Source organism: Triturus cristatus, chromosome 7 (assembly GCF_964204655.1).
Source record: "Triturus cristatus chromosome 7, aTriCri1.1, whole genome shotgun sequence".
In the NCBI taxonomy this organism is placed as follows: Eukaryota; Metazoa; Chordata; class Amphibia; order Caudata; family Salamandridae; genus Triturus; species Triturus cristatus.
Genome location: NC_140590.1, coordinates 1,650,669,057 through 1,650,693,316, shown reverse-complemented (window position 1 = coordinate 1,650,693,316; position 24,260 = coordinate 1,650,669,057). Strand labels below are relative to the sequence as shown.

At 49.0% G+C, this 24,260-nt stretch overlaps 1 protein-coding gene across 7 annotated transcripts in view; it reads right to left on the bottom strand.

The window, feature by feature from the left end:
• Window positions 1–24,058, bottom strand: part of YTHDF1 (YTH N6-methyladenosine RNA binding protein F1) — a 161,883-nt gene extending 137,825 nt beyond the window's left edge. For 3 of the 7 annotated variants that reach the window (XM_085619715.1, XM_085619716.1, XM_085619720.1), the window contains exon 1: window positions 23,207–24,040. In XM_085619715.1, the coding sequence (XP_085475841.1) occupies window positions 23,207–23,233 (27 nt within the window). In that variant the 5' untranslated portion in view covers window positions 23,234–24,040. Of the gene's footprint in view, window positions 1–23,206 lie in introns of all 7 variants that reach the window. The other 4 variants (XM_085619717.1, XM_085619719.1, XM_085619718.1 and 1 more) reach the window with 4 other exon arrangements.
• Between the last annotated feature and the right edge of the window lie 202 nt (window positions 24,059–24,260).

The following is a 24,260-nucleotide window of genomic DNA, read 5'->3' as shown; positions in this document are numbered from 1 at the left end:
ATAGGGATCACCTTATAACACATTTAAAGTGGATAATTTTGGAGTGACGCTTCATCAAGCGCAAGAGTAGTGCACACTCTAAGACTTTTTGTCCTAGTAGTTCCATTGATTTTGCATTGGTGGGGGTAGTACCGCCATAGAGGGTGCAGACTGAAATTTCATATTGGTTGTTTCTTTGGTTTACTTGTCGATTGTTAAAAATTTGAGTGCATCAAAAGCTGTTTCCCCCCCCACTTGTAGAAGGTTGCCATTTTCTTACTTTAACCATCATATGCCGGTCTCTGAATACGTCTGGGCCAGGGTTACAGCTGGGCTTTGTGCATTCCCTCCAGACAGTCACACAAAGGGAGCTGGGGTGTGACATTTATATCTTGATGGCCCTTCGGCAGGTTGATGGGCCTTCCTGCGGTAGATTAGGAGGGACCGACACCTGCACCTGAATAGGGCTGTGCCTGTCCCCACATAAATAGCGTCTGGAGCCAAGGAAGAGTAGGTACATTGTGAGGCTCAAAGGCCTCTTTTGTTGTCTCCCCCACTTCAAAGACACATTTTGGTATACGTACTGGACCCCCGACACCCACAAACTAGTTCAATTTGGGGTCCTGTGAAGACTCTGTAACTAACTGGAGTTGTGCTGCCAGGAGGGACTGCCACTTTGCACTGTGCTGGCCTGCTGCCTGTGCAATGGGGGGGGGGGGGGGGGGGGGGGAGGAAGGATCCTGCCCTCTACATCATCTATTACACCCACAAACTCCAGGGGTTTGTTGGCTTGCCCCCAGTTCCCGTATAGGTCTCCAGGACATCAAAGACCTTCTCATCCACGTGTTTCTGCATCTCAAGCAGTTATTCTACATTGACAAGCAATCTGCTTCCTGGGAGCGTATTTTATTGCCAGCTGGTGTGACAGAGGATCAAGTCCAGTTTGTACTTTCAGTTCCCTGGCACCGCTCTGCAATAGTACAAGTTACCCACCGGTGAGAGCTTGAAACTCCTCTTGTAGGGGCTTGATGCGCTAGGCTCAGCACGCCGGGTTGGCCTAGAACTGAGATGCAGCCCATCGACAGCCTTCCCCACAAGATTGGAAGGATCAGCAGACTAGCCTCACGTAACCACCCTCCTACTGGGAGAATGCGGCAGTCAGCCCGCTGAGCCGCTTTCAATTACCCGTTAACTAAACAAAGCCCCCCCTAAGCATGACCCCTTGCAATGACAAGGCTGCTGGTGGGTCCGGGCGAGATGCTGTGCTTGCTTCCAGCTCTCTCATGGGGGACCGCAAGCTTGACACAGGAGGCTGCTGCGGTGCCCCTGAGCGAAGTTGGCATCCACAACCTCAAGGTTTTCAGAGTAGTGGTAGACCCACAGGGGGATTGATACGGGTCAACGCCACCTTACTCACGATCAGCTCATTCTAAATACCCGCTCTTTGGACACAAAGCCCAAGCCTGATTTTTTTTTCTAGCAATGGTGGTAGACCAGATTCTCTGCAACGCAACATTTCTTAAACTAAGGAATTGTTTAATTAAGCTTACAGAAGGAGAACAGTATTGTGCCTACCGGGTCCGTGGGGTCTCACCTGCCAGCCCCTGCGACTTTGCTGGCAGCGGAGGGAGCCCAGTAGACTTTAGACGATGCGAAGGACGTGATGAGTCCTATGTCCAACAGTAACATTGAGCTCTGCTAAAAAAAAAAAAAACACCACCATATCTCCCTTAACGGGAGGGCCAGCATCTTTTGTACATTGTGTTTTACTGACGCTGGAAACCATGAACCAATGTGGAGGCTCTGAAGGGAGTTCAATTTTTAAAGTATTGGGTATGTGATTAATTGAACTGGTCCCGAGTGGTCCCAGCATTGCTGTAATGTGTTCCTCGCAGTTGAGGAAGATTGCCTTATACAGTACTCTAAAAAGGGGCGCACTGGTGCTCCCCATTGCTCTAAATATACAAGATTTTAAATACCTAATCCTAAAATTAATGTAAAGGCTCTTAAAAAAGCTCAGTGTTTAAATATGGCTCCATGACATGATTTTTTTTTTTTAAGATTACATATCTCATGAGTTACGGATTTCGCTTGTCATTTTGGCCTTATTATACCTAGATAAATAAGCTTTATTTTTCTAAAACTGGTATGAAGTCCTTTTTAGGTCTCGCCTATATAGTGCGCATGCGGTGCTTAGGAAAAAGACCTTTTGTAATCGACAGCTTTGCAAGCAAAAACGTGCACGCGTTGCATTGCTTTCAATGGCAACGCGTGCACGTTTGGCGATTCCCTTGCGGGAGCGAGCTTTGGCGCCATGTGGTAGCAATTATCGCTCCTGGCACGGCTCGCTGCCGCAAGGGAAACACTTTCACCGCCACTTGTGTTTTTATTACTTTTAGCACGCGCTTGTACTTTAGCTGTCTGACCCCACTCCTCACTCTTCCCTCAGTTTCCTGCTATCCCCACTCTTATCTTTCCGTTTCGCACTCCTATTTCTATCTCAGTCTTCACCCTCGCCATTCCTCTCTCTAGCCGCTCTCCCCCTGTAGCCCTCTGTCTCTCAGGGTCTTAGAGTGCCCCCTGTACTCAGTCAGAAGGCCAGCTTCCTGCCAGGGCTGTGTTAGGGCACCGCCAGGAGCAGCGTTGCTCCCGGCTCAAGTCTGCGCTAACGAAAGAGAACAGTCCAATTTTTCTGCCGGTTTGTGCGTTATGCCAGAAGACACTCTCCTCGCTGCCTTTTGATTAAGGATGACAGTTTATATAAACCTTAAGGTTGGGCCGTTCATTCCCACTGACAGTTCATAATAGGCACCCCCCCCCCCCCCAGAAATCACACATGATGCATTAGTACTAGGCGAGCTGTCACAGGAGGCGTTACATCGCATCGCTCAAGATTTTCGTTTCCAAACCGACTTTGTCGTTTTGTATCTTAAATCAGACAGGCTGTCATAACCAGCATTGTTCCCTCCCCAGTTCCTCCTGTTGCCACAGAAAGAAATATTAGCATAATCCTCAGATACAACAGAATATCTTTTCATCGGAGAACAGAGGAGGGAAGATTGAGCTCTCATCACAGACTGGTCTCGAATGGTACACTCAAAGGGGGTGGTAACACTTTGGGATCCCCCCCAGGAGGAGAGGCCTGCAGTGTTTCTAGCCTCATGCACCCGGTGCTCCGCAGTGCCACCTTTCGGTGAGGTGCAGGTTGAAAGGAGGACCAGGCTCTTCCAGACCCGGAGCCTCGTGATGAGATTGCAGACATGGATTGGCTAGTTTTGCTTCACCTCTAGGGCACTCTCTAATTTTGGGTTACTTTATCTGCTCTTCTGTTAATGGCCTGGGCATAGTTAATGTTTTAGAACCATGGCCTAACTGAACCACAATGTACGAGGCTGGCTGTCGATGCCTACTATTATCTTGCTTTTTAAGTATCGTAAACTGCATACAGCGAATACTGGTGTCTTTTCTGTGTGTGCTCTATACCCACACTTCAGGAATAAAGTTGGGGAAAAAATAAACTGTCTCCAAACCACTAAAATAATAGTTTGCTGATAAAGGGGGAACTACTATGCCACAGTGTTCTTATTGTTCATTATATTTGTTTTGTAAATTGGAGTGTGGTGGTGATGCTCCTGTGTTGGCACGAGTCCCCGATTTTACCACACAACTTAGCATAGGAGTCGGAGGCTGGCCTCAGTAGATCTCTGGCTCACAGAGCACTTCCATCCATCCTCGTATGCTCATGTGCAGGAATCTAATGACGTTAGAAAAGTTAATTCTGTGCAACACTGTGGATCCAGACAGTTTTTGTTTGTGTCAAGCAAATAGCTCATAATGGAAGCTTGTATACATACGCACAGAACATTTCTCATGATCGGATGAAAGGGGCCCCAGCTCTTGGTCGAACTTGAAAGCCAAGTGCATGTGGCAGGAATGGCCGCAGAACCAGGACTTATGGGAGGGCATCTGTTTAGTTTAACTCTCCATGCTGACAATCTGCCCACTCAGGAGGCAGGCATACTTAGTAACATCATGGGCAGCTAATCAAAGGCCACGTTTCCTATTTTTCCTGGTTTTTAATAGCTGTACAGAGGAAAATAGATTGTTTAATGTCTCTTTATGTGAAAACGTAAGTAAAACTAGCATTGGCATAGCCAATAGGTCGTCACTTTGGGTCCTTCTAAGTGTTTAGCCATGCAACAGTTTATGTTGCACCAAGGATATTGTGCTGCATAACTAAATACTTATACGGTCCCAAAGGCGAGACCTATTGGCTATGACATTGCTTTTTTGTAATGCTTTCACCGTGTTGCTGTAACGCTGGCATTGCACAAGTAAATTACACATTGCCTCTTAGGGTAAGCCGGACTGCTCTATGGCACGCTACCACAGGTTAATTGAGTGTGTAGTGGACTTGCCCGACTAGATTGGTGGGTTCTGTTTGGCTCAAGTGTGTACCCTAGCCAACCACAAACCCAATCTCTAACATACAGCATGTGGCTGAGGCTTCTTGCCGCAAGTCACATGATATAACAGAAAAAAGTATATGCCAAGCTGAATCTACTATGACGAACACACTCAAAAATATCCCCATAGTAAAATATAAATGAACCATACTTTTGTTTTGCCACACTGCACATAGCCTCACTACATGGATATGAGGTTATATCAGATACTGAGTCCTATAGATTTCAAAAAGGGATAAGATTTTGTTCGACGGACACCTAGATATTACATTATGGTAATCAGGAACTCTAAAAAAATCAATACCCAACAGAATAGGCGGCAGACATAGTGGGCAGGTCCGAACAAGGAGCGAAGAGCAGAAGAGAGCCCGCCTTGTGACAGATGTCCTACAGAGACAGTACAACTGGATGGCGTCCCCGAGCAGCAACCAGTAGTCATCCGGCAAGGAGACCAGATCAGCAACATTGGCCTCATGAACAAAGTATACAAAGGGCCACCATGATGACATACAACACCTGACATGCTTCACACCTGTGATTACAGAGCTGTATGTAATTAATAAATGACAAGCAGCTGCACCAGCAAGCGGGTAATACTTTCAAGTGAGTCAACATATTTGGTAATGGGTTTAAGCAGTGCAGGGCAAATGAGAGGTCCACCCCCCACTCTTCCCCCAAAATAGACACACATTAAGATGAACAAAATAATGCAAGTGGTTTATAAATGTTATTGGTCTGAGCGATGTTTCAGCCCTGAATGGGGAACGGGAGTTAGTTGCGTTATTTAATCCAGAATCCCACACACGGGAACATTAAGGACAATCTCCCTGGAGTGGCATAGAAGTCTAGTGCGCTGGAATGGAAACAACCCCACGCAGTTCTGGGAAAACAGATTCATAACAACAAAACACAGGAAGGTACGACCACCACAAACATCATCCAAATACAATTTTATTCCCTGGAACATGAGAAAACTAGGTAAACCAGTAAAGTGATCTTCCTCGAGCATAGAAAAGTGCACACTGCATACTCACGAGAGATAGAGAGCAAGCGAGCGATCTGGAATGTCCTAGAGGTCTCATATGTTAACATCCAGAAACTCAGACAGCTAAGAAAGATAGACCTTAACAGACGGAGCATTAGAAGGGGGACCCCAATTCTGGTCAATATGAATTCTCCAAATATGAATGAAGTGATATTCTTTTGACTCACTAACTCCAGACCTGTTAACAAAAGAACTCATTTCCAGCTTCCGGGGTGGTGTTACACCTGAATACATGAGACAGAATTCGATAGTTTGACCAGTTTGGTCGGCCTTGGATTTAGAAGTGGGAAGCAGTGAGACTACGCGAGAGACGTACAGCCACAAAACATGTGGACTAAGGCCATACAGAATTTTTTTGTAATTTTTATTTTTAATTTGTGTTTTTTTTTTAAACAGACATACCCGACTGAGCTGAGCAAAATACAAATTATCCAATCAAAAGTATGGTAAAGAGGCTCTGATCCAGTGGAGGGAAAAACGCAAGAAGGGAGAAGAAAGCCACTGAATAAAAAGTATGCACATGAAGTGACTGGAAAGTCAACCAATGGTAAGCAATTGGTGAGCTCGAAGCCCAGTGTAAGTTTTTGGTATGTTTTACAAGACGTCTCTGAACAGACAGCTAAAAGCAGCCTGTAGGAAAGACTAAAACACAAGTAAATAGTGACAAAGGTACGCATGCAGTGAAATTAGGAGGCCACAGAAGCTAATGGAGAGATTAATGAAATAGGTAACTAAGTGAGGCACATTGAAGGGTAATAGCAAGTAGCAGCTATGGAGGAGCAGAAAGTACGGCTGGTGGAGGATGGACTATATGGCCTTCTAGAGAAATGGAGGCAACCTGGCCAAACATCTAGTCTGAGGGAAGCTCAAGAGATGACAGCTTTGCAAATTTAACGTGACCGCATCATGAAAAATAAATAGGGTGAGAAGGCCAGGGGAGAAATTTGCTTTGGAATGGAAAAAAAAAGAGATCCTGAATGGAGGAAGTTATTACAGGGGAAGAATGAGGAATGGCTGCTACACCTGGAATCTGATGATTGGGGCCGATATCAGGTGTGTCTGGAGGGAGGCACAGAACAAATATATGGCACAGGCTTATTCTATAGCACCGTGGTACTCCTAGTACAGCCCTTCATTGGTGGCCCGCAGACCTTCGTTGCCGTTTCTACGTTCCCAATGAGTAAACACTGAAGATGACCGCAGGAGCTTACGTGGTGAATACATATTCAATACGTATGCTCCTGCTGCCATCTTCTCTGTTTACTGTCGACCACTGACTGACTGTGCCCGCCTCTGTGACATCACACACGGCGGAATTTGTTTAGGAAAATAACCCAAAAGTCTGCCCTCTGGTTAAGTTAGACCAGTCTTCCATTCTTGCTCTTAATGGCACGAAGAATTTTTCGATTTTGAATTGGACGTAAATGTTTATTGGGCAGGTGTTCTGTCTGACCAAAACCGGCTTAACCTTCACCCGGAATGTAAGGTGCCAACCAGGGCAGGTGGACCGTATAAGTGTCAGAGGGCACTTGCAAATAACCTGGGGAAGAGGGGTTGGGAAGGTTCGGGTGCAAATGAAAAACAAGCATTGGCATAGCCAATAGGTCTAGCTTTGGGGACCTTATAAGTGTTTAGCCATGTAACAGTTGCATAACTAAATACTTATAAGGTCCCCAAAGCTAGACCTATTGGCTATGCCAATGCTGGTTTCTGTTTATTACTGCTCTGTAGTAATGGCGGTGGCACGGGTGCCACCATTACTACATAGAAGTAATTACTACATAGAAGTAATAAACAGGAGAAAAAAAACTTGGCTCACGGAGAACATCAAAGCAGCCGTGCGCCCGCGCACATGCACTGTAGCTCTAGGCTACAGTGGTAGCACTTTTTTGAGCCCTCACAAAAAATCTCACCACACCAGCGCATGCGCTGGGTCAGGCGAGACCTAACCAGTAGCCAGGAATTGAAGCACTAGGCAAAGGAGGTTTTGACGGCACCTACAATATTTTACGGTGCACTGAAGGTTACGGCAAGTAAAGTCCGGCTACTGAGAAAGGGTATGAAATAGAATGAGGCAAAACTGCACCCAGCGAGGTAGCTTTGAGTAATGGGATTTCCCAAGAAGGAGATGCTAAAGGACGCATTTTTAATAACAGCAGGTATGTATCAAAAGGTGGAGGAACAAAATATGCATGTAAGATATAACGTTATATTTTAGTAGTTCATTGCAAACCTATTTAATGCGTACCCTGACTGAAACTAATTGTTGCTTCAGTGATAGGTCATTAAACATATGCATCGACAGTGTCTTTTATGATAACATCGCAAATAAAGCCACTATTTGATATTTAAAGCCTTAATTTCTACCCCAAATGTCCATCAATCTTATTGCTGGCATTATTTATATAAAGTATTTGTCTTTTTCAGATAACAAATACTTGTTCAAGGACCTGAACTTGGGTTATATAGTGTACTCTGTTGTCACTGATGATGAGTTCCAACAACTACTTACTCAGCGCCAAGATGTCTACGGGTGTACGTGCGCTTGTGTGTATATATAATGTGTGTGTGTGTCTAGTAATGATTTGAAACGGTAGTGATTTTTTTACTCTAGCCCCGCCCCTACTGACTCCACCCCCTCACTGACTCCACCCCCACTGGTGCAGCCCTTGGCCCCAAACCACACTGTAAATTTGGCCCCCGAGAGAAAGTTTGCGAGTACCCATGCTGTAGCAGAAGCATAAAAGCTACTGGAGAAAGTGATGCGTGAAAAAACGTTTGTTGTATAACCTACTGAGAACAACCACTTGAAAACATCTAATAAATAAAAGGTATACAGAAAAATAGAGAAGAGAAAGAAAGGTTTGAGTTGTCTTTAACGCATCAAGCAAGAAAATGTTAAAAGAGAAAAGAATTCAGCTACGGGAGAATGCCAGACAATAAAGTAAACAATATAGTGGTCAGCAGGTGACAGGATAAAAATAGGAAAGGTAATCGAAGAATTTATTTTGAGACCTGGCGTTTTCCGTTGGTCTTCAATTTCTTTAGTCTAAAATCTTGCAAAGCCCTGAATCTGACATCCTCCTGCCATTTTTAACAGGATTACAATTTTTTCACCTGTGGTAGAAAAATGCTCTTATAAAATAGCCCCAAGAGAGTGGTGGCATCTAAAAATCAATAAGAGTAATTACTGGTTGCCAGGAAACCATACAAGATCTCCAAGGAAATGACATGTCCTGGGTCTCACTAGCACCCTGCAGTTTATGGCCAAAGCACAGTTGATGAGGGAAGCAAGGCATAGCTAATTAGCTTTCCAATTATGTGCCTGGCGTGACCAAGCTCTTTAAAACCCCACAGAAGGAGACTTCCAAAGAGAAGACGAGGCAAGTCATTTTAGCATCAGGATATCTTGATTAGATTGGAAGTGAATTTGGCTGGATGAAATGCAGGGGAACTCCATCTCTCAGCAGAGGTGTTCATGCCAAGGTGGAAGAGGGCAGTGCAATGGGATCAGGCTGAAATGTGAATTCTCCTAGAAATGGTGCAGAGTCAGAGTGCATACTTAATATAGTAGGTGCATATTTTTCCTACTGTAGACTTGACATGTGTGCAGACCCGTGAAATTATCTTGGCACATGCGTACATGGCAAACTCAGGCCACCTAGTATTAGGTTACAATTGTTTCAAATGAAAACGTTAGAAGTATCAGGTTTTATACCACACAAGTCTATAAGAACACCTGTGGACTGAATATGCAATATTTTGATTTTATGGCAGGTCTGAGAATGTCAAATGAGGCAATAAAAGGGATGATATTAGCATATACGGGTAACCACCCGAATTGTTTATCTGTTCAAACACAAATAAAGAAATGAGGGGCAAAAAATTGATGATTAGCATATACAGTGATTTTTATTTAATTTCATATTGGACTATGGCTAAAAAGTGTTTTAATCTTCATGCCCGCAAACATTTGCGTCCTTAAAATTTAGTGGTTTTAAGCTGCGGTCCGCGGACCCCTGTGGGTCTGTGATGCCTACTAAAGGGGTCAGCAACTGCTTAGAAAATTATTAATAGATCAAGAACGTATACAAAAAAAGCAAAACGGAAGGTTTTTAAACGCTAATGTGAAGGAATATGAAACTGGAATCTAAACAGAAGTGTATCCTTATCTTGATTTGTGGGAGCAGCACAAGTACAGCAAATGTAATCTAGTATATACAGCTGCTGGCCTTAACTGAAGCAACACTGGTATGCGCCAACAAAAAGAATGCATGCATTAGGAGCAAACAGAAAAAACACTCCTGTGCTAGAAATAAGCAAACTGCAGTGTGTGTGTGTGTGTGTGTGTGTGTGTGGGGGGGAGGGGGTCCATGGCTTCCATTACTAATTCAGTGGGGCTCCCCTGAAGTCAAAAAGGTTAAGAACCAGCGTGGCCTAACGATCCAGCATGGTGGACGCGAGTTAGGTGAGCTCCACTCAACACAGTGACAAAATCCTGTAAATATCCTGTTTTGTTGGTCGCATTCATCGGCAAAGCCCCCGGTGGTGGTTGAGACCAGAGTAGCGGTACACGGAGACGAGTGGAAACTGAGAAGTTTGCAGTGGCAGTCGGGAGGTGCGACAGAGAAGCCTTGTGGGCGGGCCCGCGGCGGAGACATCGGAGCGGGCGTGAGGGCAGACATGAGCGGCCGTGCTAAATTGCCTGGAGGCCGGTGAGGCCTGGCGGTGAACGTGCCTAATTCCCAGTGGTTGGCCGGCAGCGACAGTGGCGGCTGTGTTATTGGCAGCTCTACGTTGGAAACCCGGTGTGCTCCTGCCCAGTTCTTCTCTCCCTCCCCCCCCCCCCCCCCCCCATCTCCTTTATGGAACTCGGCTGGCTGCCCGAGCGTCGGACTCCCTCACGGGGCCAATAGAGGCCATGCGGCACGCCGCGGGACTGTGGCTGAGGCCTCATCAGAGATCCGGAGCGCAAGGCCTAGTCTCCTGGGCAGTGGCCAATTGGAGTTTGTGGGACTTATGCTGGTACACAGCAATTGCCGCATTAGCTCTGTGCAACTACCCTGGTGGCAGAAAGGCAGTGACGCCATGGAAGTGCATTACGGCCTGAGCCCCCCCCCTTTTATAAATTGCCCCAGACAGCAGCCATGGTGCGCCGCAGTGAAGGTGAGGAGGCAGCGCGGAGTGTGGGCCCAGAGTGGAGGTGCGCTTCGTGGGCGGTACAGAGACCTGTGCAGCAGCGAGAGGCCCTGCTCGGCCATCTACAATGCGTTTGTGGATGTCAGCCAGTGGAACAGTGATTAGGGGACTTGCCCGAGACAGCTAGACAATACCAAGTTGTCCTGCGCTCATGGCGGCCATCACACAGTCAAGGGTTGCACTGGAAACAAAGATTGGAGAGGTGGACTCTGATGTCACGCTCCTGCGGCAAGATCTTCGAAATGCTGTAGAACGCATTACTGAGGCCGATACCAGAGACTGAGGTGGAGGATTCTGTCGCCACACTGCAGAAACAGGTCACATCGCTGGAGTCGATCATCAGAGGCCAGAAGATACAATCTCTGCTTTGTGGGTTTCCCGGAAGGATGTGAAGAGGGGGGGCGGGGACATGGAACAGTTCCTCACTCGGTGGCTGGCGAGCAGGCTCCCATCACACGCTGTGCGGTTGTTTCGTTATCGAAAGAGCACACAGGGCCCAGATGTAGGAACCGTCCCCAGGTGCCAGACAGAGACAGGTCTTTGCTAAGATCCTGAATTACCACGACAGATGTGATCTTAAAACAGGCTAGACTCAATGAACCTCTGCTATACGAAAACACTCGCATTCTCATATTTCCGGACTATTCCAGACTAGTCCAGCAGAAACGACAATTATTCATGGCAGCTGAGGCCCGCCTCGTGAGCTGAAACTTCCCTATGCATTGCTGTATCCAGCCAAGCTGCGGGTGGCGTATCAGTCTTGCACTCTCTTCTTTGAATCGCCAGATGATGTATTCAACTGGACGGATGAAACTGACGGTTCGACGTCGCACGCCGACCAGGTTGGAGTCTGATTCGTCGTCCAGTGAGGTCGTCCGCAAGCCACTCAAACCCAAGGTCAAAGGCTCCAGGTGGTTGAGACGCCACTCCAAATCCTGCAGTGATCCTAGTAGATCTACATCCGAGCCTCGGTGGGGTCTTTGGCATCATAGCAGCACCATGATGTTTTTGGATAGGGGACAGAAAGACCACTAGGCACCAGGGATTCGTTTTTTTCATACGTAGGGGTGGGGCCACCCAGAATTGGTCTGTAAATGCACCCACCCAAAAAGAAATTGTCAGTCTTTCTGCCCCCCCTCACCTCCTGGGAGGCAGAAAGCCCACTAGGTCCAGGGATTTTTCCCCCTCAAAGTTAAAGGGTGGGGACTGCCCAGGATAGGCATTCCAATGCCCCCACCCCCTGCAAAAAATGCCATTCTTTCTCCCCCCCAGGAGGCAGACTGGGCAAGAGGGTAGGGGCTGCACAAAATGGGCAAGCCAATGTCCCAACCCTCACATAAAAATTGCCAGTCTTTCTGCCTCCGCCCCCCACAGAGGCAGATGGGGCAATAGACTGGTATCTGCCCCCCGGGGGGTGGCCGAATGCCCACTAGGCACCTTGCTTTTTTTTCTACGTCAGGGGTGGATGCTGCCCAGAATGGGCATACCAATGCCCCCACCGCCACAAAAAAATGGCCAGTTTCCCTGCCCCCCAGGGGCACAGATGGTGGGGGGGGGGGGGTTACAAAGCCCACTAGACACCACAGATGTTTCCCAAAAATATACATAGGGGTAAGGGCTGCCCAGTATGGGCATACCAATGCCCCAACTGCCCGAAAAAAAAAAAAAGCTATCTGTCTTTTATTCGGAAACAAGGCAGACTGGGAAAACTCAGCGGAACCCGCGGTCACCAATTCGATCCCTATATGAAGGTGGATCTGACCACGTGCCATCCATGATATGAATATATATATATATATATATATATATATATATATATATATATATACACACACACACACACGTACATACATACACAATTTTGAAACACTGCCCTGAGTTTGCTTGGACACATCATTTAGTTGGATCAACATTTAAAATAATATATGATCTAGCCGAGGACCTGATATGTTAACATAACTCCATTAAGGGTTGAATTCACGGATCACGTTATTTCATTTGGAAAACATTCAGAACAGGGGTTAGCGACAAGGCCACCCCCCTCGATTTTATTTATACCATAGAAGGGGTTTTTAAATTTTGATTAAAGACGGAGAGAGTATATTATTATTCTTGTCCTAATGAAGGTGGGATTCCAATAAGTATCCACCACCGAAACGCGTCGACGCTTGTGTCTTTATAATTGGCTAGATCCAGGAACTACCTCATGTCGAAATAGACTATGAAACAATAGACTGATAGTTCCATATATATTGATTCTCACTGGAAATAACCATTCTTCGATGAATGGAATGATTTCACGCAATGTTTTTGCTCTCCAGTCCTTTTTAACATACACTTTTATATGTATTTTATCATTGAGACTGTATGACTGTTGATAATTGTCTATGTGATTGTATAATTTTTTAATAAATTGTGTATACATTATATCATTTGAAGTTCTTATGTTGTTCGTTGGGTTTCACATTGAAGCTTGAATCTGGATTGATATTGTGGTGCCTTCAGCTCTGGTTAGGAAGAACGGTGATAGATGTATGCATGACATAATAGTATATATTTGAAGAAAGGTGGCCTTTATAGATACCCAAGAGAATATCTTTTCCTTACGAAAAAAATAACCACAGTCTTCCTGCCCCCCCCCCCCCCGAGGCAGATGTGGGACACAGACACTGCCCCCCCCCCCCCCTTTGGGGGCATATCAGGAATAGACCCTGATCTGAACCTCCTAGGGCGGCAGAAAGCCCACTAGGCACTGGCCTTACTTTCACAATGTGCCTGTGTTTTTTGGGCCTAAGCAAACCTGTACATTTTTTTAAACTAGACACCCAGGGGAATCCAGGATGGTGTGATTTGTGTGCCTCTCACCAGGTTCTGTTATGCTGGCTGATTAGGGGTGTTACCCCGAAACCGGTCCCAGGATGCTTGTTTCCGGTCCAGGGAAGACCTGGCTTGGCAGTTCGGGCTGGACTGTTCCCATGAGGCACAGCGTCAATGATCTGCATATTGCCGGGTCTGAACTGGGGTGGTGAAGTGAAATAAAGAACAATGATGGATTCAACCCAGATCTGTGACTAGGGGTGGGGTATGGGAGTGTCTGAAAAGTTTCAGCACCCCTTCAATCATCTCCTTGTGTCCGTCACCCTGAATCCCTTGCAAACCTCAAACTTTGTCAATAAAAAACACACTTCCCTCACATTTCTGTGACAAAGTTCTGGAATCTGCAGAGAGCCACAAACTTCCACCCACCCAGCATTCCTCAGAACTCCTGATAAAAACAGTACTGTACTTGTGTGGGTAGGTCTAGAGCCCATGACAGGAAACACCCCAAAATGCAATATGGAAACATCAATTTTTTCCACTGAAAACGGACTCTTTTTTCGCAATGTGCCCAGCTATGGATTTTGGGCCCTAGCTCAGCAGTCATCGAAGGAAACGTAGTAAACCTGTACATGAGAGGACAGGGAGACTTGTGTGATTCTCACCAGGCTCCGTTACCCAGAATCCCTTGCAAACCTCAAACCTGGTAAAAAGAAACATGTTCCTCACATTTCGATGATGAAGTTTTAGAAACTGCAGGGAACCACAAAATTCCACCCTCCCAGCATTCCCCCCCCCCCCCCCCCCCAAGTTTCACAATATAAATGGTACCTCACTTGTGTAGTTAGTGTACTGTGGAGACTTCAAAAATCATAGATTACGGTGATGGCTAAATTGACAATAAAATTTGTTTAAAAAAAAAAAAAATCATAGATTACAAAAAGACGGTTTTGCAAGGGAATCACCTGCGTTTTTGGTCTTGGGCTCGGCCGCCATCTAGGGAAACCTACCAATCTCAGACATTTCTAAAAACTAGACACCCGAGGGGAGTCCATAGAGGTGTGGCTTACATGGATCTCACAACGTTTTCCTACCCAGATTCCCCTGCAAACCTCAAATTTAGCTAAAAAAGTAAATCACATTATCCTCACATTTCTGCCTGGGATCACAGCGCCGGCACAAATGTCCTACTACTCAGCCTTCTCCTCAGTCTCAAGGGTAAAATGATACCTCCCTTGTGTGGGTGGGCTAGGGGCATGTGACTGGGGAACAGCAAACTTGAAGCACTATATTTTTTTCAAAATACGTTTTTCGGCGATTCTGCATTGGACACCCACACAAATAGGTACCATTTTATTAGGAAAACAAGGGGAACGCTGGGTGGTACGACATTTGTGCCGGCGCGGTGATCCCAGGTAGAAATGTAGGGAAAGATGTGTAAATAACCACTGCTTCTAAACTATATATTTTGTTCCCATTTCAGAAATATATAGGTTTCCTTGGTACCCATTTTTCACTCTTTATATTTTACCAAATGATTTGCTATATAACCGCTACATAACGAAAACCCATTGCAAGACGCCGCACACTTATTGGCTGAGTAATTCGGGTTCTTGGTGAACCTACAAGTCCTATATATCCCTGCAACCAAAGAGTCCAGCGGACGTAACAGTATATTGCTTTAAAAAATTTGCCATACTTGGAAGTTACAGGTTAAAACATTGGCACAAAAGGCTGTTTTGTACAACTTAATTTCAATATCTTTTTATTTCAATTGTTGGTTTATATAGAAAAACCTTCAAGGATCTACACAAATGACCCCTTGCTAAATTCAGAATTGTGTCTGCTTTTCGGAAATGTTGAGTTCTCCGGGATCCATTATTGCTTTCACACCCATTTATATCACTAACTGAAAGGAAGTTGAAAGCACAAAACAATAGGCTGTGTCCCAGTAAAATGGCAAAACGGTGTAGAAAATGTTTTTCTGACCAAAGTCTGCCTGTTCCTGAAAGCTAGCGATTTTAGTACCACAAAACCTTTGTTGATACCTTTTGCAGGGAAAACGTTGGCCAATTTCCAAGTCCCCTAGAGGAAACCCTAAACCCTGGGTACCTTTAAAGCCCTCAAGATGTTGGAAGAAAAGGATGCAAATTTGGCGTGGATACCTTATGTGGATAAAAAGTTACAGGGGCCAAAGAGCAAACTACACCAAATAGCTAGAAAAATATTCACACCACAGGTGGTGGGGGGGGGGGGGGGGGGGGGGAGGGGTATGAGAGAAGGGCCTAGCAGGAAGGGGTTAAAGGACAGCCTCCGGTGCCCATGCTTGGTTTGCAGACATATGCTGGGATTGCTCCTCAAAAATAATTCAAGTGGTTGTAGGTCCAGGAAAGCAGGCTCATTTAACTTACATTAAGCAAACACCCCATTATCTTCATGATCTTGGTGATAAATTCAATATTCACTGAAAAGGTTATATTAAAAACTGCAAAACCAAAGGAAAATGATGGACGGAGTGTTGAACATTGCAAGCACTCACCCCCAGTCAACTGATCTGGGTTTAATCCATCACCGTTCTTTAGCCCACTCTGCCACCCCAGTTCAGACATGGCCATATGCAAATCAGTCTAACCCTGTGCCTCATGGGAACAGTCCAGCCCGAACTGCCAAGCCATGTCTTCCCTGGACCGGAAACAAGCTTCCTAGGACCAGTTTCTGGCATTTCAGCCGTCTTCAGCCAGGCTTGCTTGAATCCAGTGGCAAAGTGAGCAAGGGACTCACGTCTGAGCATACCCTGCCAACTTATGGCGAACAAAGCAAAATCAAAGGAAATGATGGACGGAGTGTTTAACATTGCAAGCACTCACCCCCAGTCAACTGATCTGGGTTAAATCCATCACCGTTCTTTAGCCCACTCTGCCACCCCAGTTCAGACATGGCCATATGCAAATCAGTCTAACCCTGTGCCTCATGGGAACAGTCCAGCCCGAACTGCAAAGCCATGTCTTCCCTGGACCGGAAACAAGCTTGGCTGAAGACGGCTGAAATGCCAGAAACCGGCCCTAGGAAGCTTGTTTCCGGTCCAGGGAAGACATGGCTTGGCAGTTCGGGCTGGACTGTTCCTATGAGGCATAGGGTCAGACTGATTTGCATATGGCCATGTCTGAACTGGGGTGGCAGAGTGGGCTAAAGAACGGTGATGGATTAAACCCAGATCAGTTGACTGGGGGTGAGTGCTTGCAATGTTCAACACTCCGTCCATCATTTCCTTTGGTTTTGCTATATTAAAAACTGCTCCATTAACCTATCCTGAACTCTACGTTCCTCTTAATGGAAACAGTACCACCACAAGTTGATTCAGAGAAATCACGATAAAGACCAAACCAAAGCAACATCATGTTTTAGGTCGAAGCCTATCGGACAGCACAACTGTGTTTTAGGTCCAAGCATACCAGACAGCACAACTGTATGGTAGCTAAAGACAGCTTAGTGACATCCTGAAAGCAGACCTAAGGATCTATTTCGCCCATTGCTTACCAATGGCTTTGTGGTTTGCAAATCACACATGTTTGCTTTCTATTTCAGGCTGCACAGCATGTCTTTGTCCTTCCTGTGGAGCACAGCCTGTTAACTTTATTCTTATGTGAGTGTTCGCTTTCAATAGCAGATCTTAAAATTGTGGTCTTATCTTGTCACATTTGCTGTGCTGTGACAAAGGTGTCGAACGTTAGACTGTCTTCCAAGGGAGCACGATGTTTACTTTTCAGTCTGACTTCAAAATGCGAGAATTTCTGACAGTCTGGGGGTGTGAAAGGAAAGGCTTTATTCTACCACACAACCAAATTTAAATGTCTAAATGAACTGCGCAAATATTTCAGAATTAGGAAAGCACAAATGTAGAACCATTTTTAGTAGTTCTGAATTGAGATAGAAACATATTTTATTTCAATTAAAACAAATCCATACACTAGGCGACACCATCTTCACATATTATTTGAGTGCTGTTCAGTTTTATCAGTAAAACGGTTTCTGTGCAAATGTAATGGTCATTTCCATTGAAAGTTTGGTGTCTACTGGCAGTACACTACCACGCCATGCATACTTCACTCTAAAGACACTTCCTGATACCCAAGTGTCATCCACAGCCCTTCTACTCCACATTAATTCATGACACTAATCCACGCCATTCTATGGCGCAACACGAACTTTAGCCAAGCTGAACATCAGTCAGATTGGTGTACACCATAGTTACCACACATTGGCAAAGTCGTGAGCTCTTGCATAGGAGAAACCTATTGGCTTTGCCAGTGCTTGTTTATTTTAGTAATGTGTTCTTGCAATTACTTCAATGTTTTTCAACTAATTTACATACAGAAATATTTCAAATTAAAGTCAGTAAGTAGCACAGGATTGAATGACTGAAACATTCAAGGCTAGCAATGGATTTTTTGAACATCTAATTGAAGCTTATGGAAAATAATTTATACACTTCACTGTGAATCATAAGCAGCAACAGATTGAAAAACTTTGCAAAACGAATGGAAGAGACTTGCTGCCAGGTTATGTATTCCTGAAGGATGTTGTAAAGTGAGTTGTAGTATTAGACGAATGGAAGAGACTTGTTGCCAGGTTATGTATTCCTGAAGGATGTTGTAAAGTGAGTTGTAGTATTAGTTTACTCATGTTATGTTGTATTTGCACTAGGTTAAATGCAAAGGTGAGTTTACTATTATGGAGAAAAAAAATGTGACAAAGGAACAAGCGTGGGCAAAGCCAACAGATCTGACCGCTGCAAATGGGCAAAGGCTTTTTAAATTATTTTTTATACACAAGCAAAACCGACGGGAAAGAGCAAGAAAAGTGGGGTGGGAAAGGAGCCCTACGGGCAAGGAAAGGGGGAAAAGGAGCCGGACGGGCAAGGAAGGGGGGGGAAAAGGAACCCGACAGGGATGGACAAGGAAAGGGGGAAACGGAGACTGACGGGGAAGATCAAGGAATGGGGGGGGGGGGAATCAAGGAAAGGTGGGGAAAAGCAATGGAATGGGAGGGAGCAGATGGAGAAAAGCATGGAAGGGGGTGGAGGAGTAGCCAGACGGGGAAAGGAAAGGGTGAGAAATGAGCCCGACATGGAAGAGCAAGGAAAGGGGGGGGGAAGCAAGGAAAGGTGGGGAAAAGCAAGGGAATATGAGGGAGCCCGATGGAGAAAAGCATGGAAAGGGGGGGTGGAGGAGGAGAAGCCAGACGGGGAAGAGCAAGGAAGGGGGGGGGGGAGAAGCCAGACGCGAAAGAGCAAGGAAGGGGGGGGGGGGGGGGGGGGGGGAGGAGAAGCCAGACGCGAAAGAGCAAGGAAAGGGGGGGGGGGGGGGGAGGGGGAGGAGAAGCCAGACGCGAAAGAGCAAGGAAAGGGGGGGGGGGGGGGAGGGGGAGGAGAAGCCAGACGCGAAAGAGCAAGGAAAGGGGGGGGGGGGGAAGGGGGAGGAGAAGCCAGACGCGAAAGAGCAAGGAAAGGGGGGGGGGGGGGAGGAGAAGCCAGACGCGAAAGACCAAGGAAAGGGGGGGGGGGGGGGGAGGAGAAGCCAGACGCGAAAGACCAAGGAAAGGGGGGGGGGGGGGGGAGGAGAAGCCAGACGCGAAAGAGCAAGGAAAGGGGGGGGGGGGGGAGGAGAAGCCAGACGCGAAAGAGCAAGGAAAGGGGGGGGGGGGGGAGGGGGGAGGAGAAGCCAGACGCGAAAGAGCAAGGAAAGGGGGGGGGAGAAGCCAGACGCGAAAGAGCAAGGAAAGGGGGGGGGAGAAGCCAGACGCGAAAGAGCAAGGAAAGGGGGGGGGGGGGGGGGGGGGGGGGAGAAGCCAGACGCGAAAGAGCAAGGAAAGGGGGGGGGGGGGGGATTGGAGAAGCCAGACGCGAAAGAGCAAGGAAAGGGGGGGGGGGGGGGGGAGAAGCCAGACGGGGAAAAGCAAGGAAAAGGAGGGGGGGGGAAGAAGCCAGACGGGGAAAAGGAGGGGGGGGGGGGGGAAGAGAAGCCAGACGGGGAAAAGCAAGGAAAAGGAGGGGGGGGGGGGGAGGAGAAGCCAGACGGGGAAAAGCAAGGAAAAGGAGGGGGGGGGGGGGGGAGGAGAAGCCAGACGGGGAAAAGCAAGGAAAAGGAGGGGGGGGGGGGGGGAGGAGAAGCCAGACGGGGAAAAGCAAGGAAAAGGAGGGGGGGGAGCCAGACGGGGAAAAGCAAGGAAAAGGAGGGGCGGGGTGGAGAAGCCAGACGGGGAAAAGCAAGGAAAAGGAGGGGAGGGAAAGGAGCCCGCCGGGGGAAGAGCAAGGAAAGGAGGGGAGGGAAAGGAGCCCGCCGGGGGAAGAGCAAGGAAAGGAGGGGAGGGAAAGGAGCCCGCCGGGGGAAGAGCAAGGAAAGGAGGGGAGGGAAAGGAGCCCGCCGGGGGAAGAGCAAGGAAAGGAGGGGAGGGAAAGGAGCCCGCCTGGGGAAGAGCAAGGAAAGGAGGGGAGGGAAAGGAGCCCGCCTGGGGAAGAGCAAGGAAAGGAGGGGAGGGAAAGGAGCCCGCCTGGGGAAGAGCAAGGAAAGGAGGGGAGGGAAAGGAGCCCGCCTGGGGAAGAGCAAGGAAAGGAGGGGAGGGAAAGGAGCCCGCCTGGGGAAGAGCAAGGAAAGGAGGGGAGGGAAAGGAGCCCGCCGGGTGAAGAGCAAGGAAAGGAGGGGAGGGAAAGGAGCCCGCCGGGTGAAGAGCAAGGAAAGGAGGGGAGGGAAAGGAGCCCGCCGGGTGAAGAGCAAGGAAAGGAGGGGAGGGAAAGGAGCCCGCCGGGTGAAGAGCAAGGAAAGGAGGGGAGGGAAAGGAGCCCGCCGGGTGAAGAGCAAGGAAAGGAGGGGAGGGAAAGGAGCCCGCCGGGTGAAGAGCAAGGAAAGGAGGGGAGGGAAAGGAGCCCGCCGGGTGAAGAGCAAGGAAAGGAGGGGAGGGAAAGGAGCCCGCCGGGTGAAGAGCAAGGAAAGGAGGGGAGGGAAAGGAGCCCGCCGGGTGAAGAGCAAGGAAAGGAGGGGAGGGAAAGGAGCCCGCCGGGGGAAGAGCAAGGAAAGGAGGGGAGGGAAAGGAGCCCGCCGGGGGAAGAGCAAGGAAAGGAGGGGAGGGAAAGGAGCCCGCCGGGGGAAGAGCAAGGAAAGGAGGGGAGGGAAAGGAGCCCGCCGGGGGAAGAGCAAGGAAAGGAGGGGAGGGAAAGGAGCCCGCCGGGGGAAGAGCAAGGAAAGGAGGGGAGGGAAAGGAGCCCGCCGGGGGAAGAGCAAGGAAAGGAGGGGAGGGAAAGGAGCCCGCCGGGGGAAGAGCAAGGAAAGGAGGGGGGAAAGGAGCCCGCCGGGGGAAGAGCAAGGAAAGGAGGGGGGGGAAAGGAGCCCGCCGGGGGAAGAGCAAGGAAAGGAGGGGGGGGAAAGGAGCCCGAGGGGGGAAGAGCAAGGAAAGGAGGGGGGGGAAAGGAGCCCGCCGGGGGAAGAGCAAGGAAAGGAGGGGGGGGAAAGGAGCCCGCCGGGGGAAGAGCAAGGAAAGGAGGGGGGGGAAAGGAGCCCGAGGGGGGAAGAGCAAGGAAAGGAGGGGGGGGAAAGGAGCCCGAGGGGGGAAGAGCAAGGAAAGGAGGGGGGGGAAAGGAGCCCGAGGGGGGAAGAGCAAGGAAAGGAGGGGGGGAAAGGAGCCCGACGGGGGAAGAGCAAGGAAAGGAGGGGGGGAAAGGAGCCCGACGGGGATGAGCAAGGAAAGGGGGGGGGGAGGGGGGGTGGAGAGGGAGCCCAACAAGGAAAAAGGGGTGGAGCCCAATGGGAGAAAGCAAGGAAAAAGGGGGGGGGGGGGAGCCCGATGGGAGAAAGCAAGGTAAGGGGGGGAGGAGCCTGACAGGGAAAGCAAGGTAAGGGGGGAGCCTGACAGGGAAAGCAAGGTAAGGGGGGGGAGCCTGACAGGGAAAGCAAGGTAAGGGGGGGGGGAGCCTCACAGGGAAAGCAAGGTAAGGGGGGGGGGAGCCTCACAGGGAAAGCAAGGTAAGGGGGGGAGCCTCACAGGGAAAGCAAGGTAAGGGGGGGAGCCTCACAGGGAAAGCAAGGTAAGGGGGGGGGGGGGGAGCCTGACAGGGAAAGCAAGGTAAGGGGGGGGGGGAGCCTGACAGGGAAAGCAAGGTAAGGGGGGGGGGAGCCTGACAGGGAAAGCAAGGTAAGGGGGGGGGGAGCCTGACAGGGAAAGCAAGGTAAGGGGGGAGCCTGACAGGGAAAGCAAGGTAAGGGGGGGGGAGCCTGACAGGGAAAGCAAGGTAAGGGGGGGGGGGAGCCTGACAGGGAAAGCAAGGTAAGGGGGGGGGGAGCCTGACAGGGAAAGCAAGGCAAGGGGGGGGGGGAGCCTGACAGGGAAAGCAAGGTAAAGGGGGGGGGGAGCGCCTGACAGGGAAAGCAAGGTAAGGGGGGGGGGAGCCTGACAGGTAAAGCAAGGTGGGGGGGGAGCCTGACAGGGAAAGCAAGGTAAGGGGGGGGAGCCTGACAGGGAGAGCAAGGTAAGGGGGGGAGCCTGACAGGGAAAGCAAGGTAAGGGGGGGAGCCTGACAGGGAAAGCAAGGTAAGGGGGGGGGAGCCTGACAGGGAAAGCAAGGTAAGGGGGGGGGAGCCTGACAGGGAAAGCAAGGTAAGGGGGGGGGGGGGGAGCCTGACAGGGAAAGCAAGGTAAGGGGGGGGGGGGGGGAGTCTGACAGGGAAAGCAAGGCAAGGGGGGGGGGAGCCTGACAGGGAAAGCAAGGCAAGGGGGGGGGGAGCCTGACAGGGAAAGCAAGGTAAGGGGGGGGGAGCCTGACAGGGAAAGCAAGGTAAGGGGGGGGGGGGAGCCTGACAGGGAAAGCAAGGTAAGGGGGGGGGAAGCCTGACAGGGAAAGCAAGGTAAGGGGGGGGGAGCCTGACAGGGAAAGCAAGGTAAGGGGGGGGGAGCCTGACAGGGAAAGCAAGGTAAGGGGGGGGAGCCTGACAGGGAAAGCAAGGTAAGGGGGGGGAGCCTGACAGGGAAAGCAAGGTAAGAGGGGGGAGGCAACAGGGAAAAGCAAGCAAAGGTGATAGGAGTCAGATAGGGAAGAGCAAACTGGGAAAGCGGGAAGAGCAAGCCGCGGAAAGGAGTCAGACGGGGACAAGCAAGCCGCGGAATGGAGTCAGACGGGGACAAGCAAGCCGCGGAATGGAGTCAGACAGGAAAGAGCAAGCCGGGGAAGCGGGACTGATGGTAAAGAGCAAGGTGGGAAAAGGCAGAAAGACTAGAATAAGGAGGGGAACGAGTGGCAAGAAAAGAGGAATGAGCAGGGTTGAGCAAGGTGGAGAGGTCGGACATGGAATAGCATGGTGGGGAGCAGTGACAGTAAAAGGGAAAGGAGAGGAGACAGATGAATAGGAGGACAGCGTGAACCCAGTGGTACTAAGGGCCCATGGTTAGGGATCATAAAATGAACAGGTAATTTAAAAAGAAGTACATGGTAGAATCCACGGCGTACATCAATCTAGTCATAAGATCTTGTAGAGAGGAGATCCACAAGAAAATGAACACGCCAAAAACACTTCCCAAAGAGTAGGAAAGTGAGAAGAGAAAGGCGCTAAATATAAATAACCTGAAAAATAAAGGTAGGTGGTAGCAGATAAGAGAAAATCTACAAGAAACTAAGGAACAAAGGCAAGATACCATGACAAGCAGCACCACGTACCTGAGGGTCAACACTTGTGGCAGACATAATTCATGAACAGGCCCCGTGGTTCCTCTGGGCAGGTTTAAGGAACTGAGCCAGGCGCTGGCATTAAAGAGACAAGGGAGGAGAGCCGACAAGGCCCGGGTTTCTTAAATTACAGTCTGTCGAACGAGTTATGGTGCAGTGTCCTCCCTGGGGGAGCGATAGAAAGTCTTTTTCTGAATGACTTCACGTTTTGCGTTATCCTATAGACCCTTCTCTGCGTTTCAACCTGACTAGCCCGCGCCCCTGTGGATGATTTGCGCCACTCTTGCTTGTCCTCTGAATACGATGTTTCTGTGCACTACTAGCCTGATAAGCAACAACAACCCGAACTGCTGGTGTAAGGCCTCTCCTCTCCTACCGCTCTGAAGATGGTATTTTCTGCGAGGTCGATACCTTTCCCCGATTCCCCCCGTAGTTGTAGGAACCTCTGTGTAATCTTAAGCCTTGCTTTCTGAACGCTCCCCGCCTGCCTGGTCTACTACTGGACAGTTGGGAGCTATTCGCTGCAGATGTCACCCCAGTTGCTGAAATATCTTCTTGTTCCTGGGCCTCTTTGATCTCTCAGTTTGTTCTGGGCCTCCCTTTCGTCTACGGGCCTCGCTCCTTCCCGGATATCTCTCCTCTATGGGCCTCTCTCCTCCCAAGGGGTCGTTCTATTCTCCGGACCTCCCTCTAGCCTCGTAGTACTCGGACGTTTAGCTCGCAGCCTATACAACCGGACGGAACCTCCAATGGCGGCAGCGGCAGTCGGGACTGTAGCGGGAGGGAGAGGGGGGGCCTGATTAGGTAGAAAGACAGATCGGAAGTGACGCGCGAGGAGGAAACGGAGCATGCGCAGTGCAGCGAGGTCCGGCTTGCAGAGAAAATGAAAAAAACAAAACATCGCCGACGTAGAACAGGACAGTATACAACGGACACTCGTTTATCGTTGTCGCGAAAAACAGGGGGGAAAATGCATTATGTACAAAATGTAGCCTACACACATGCATACCAATGTTGCAAGAGCATGGAAAAAAGACTTGCTAAT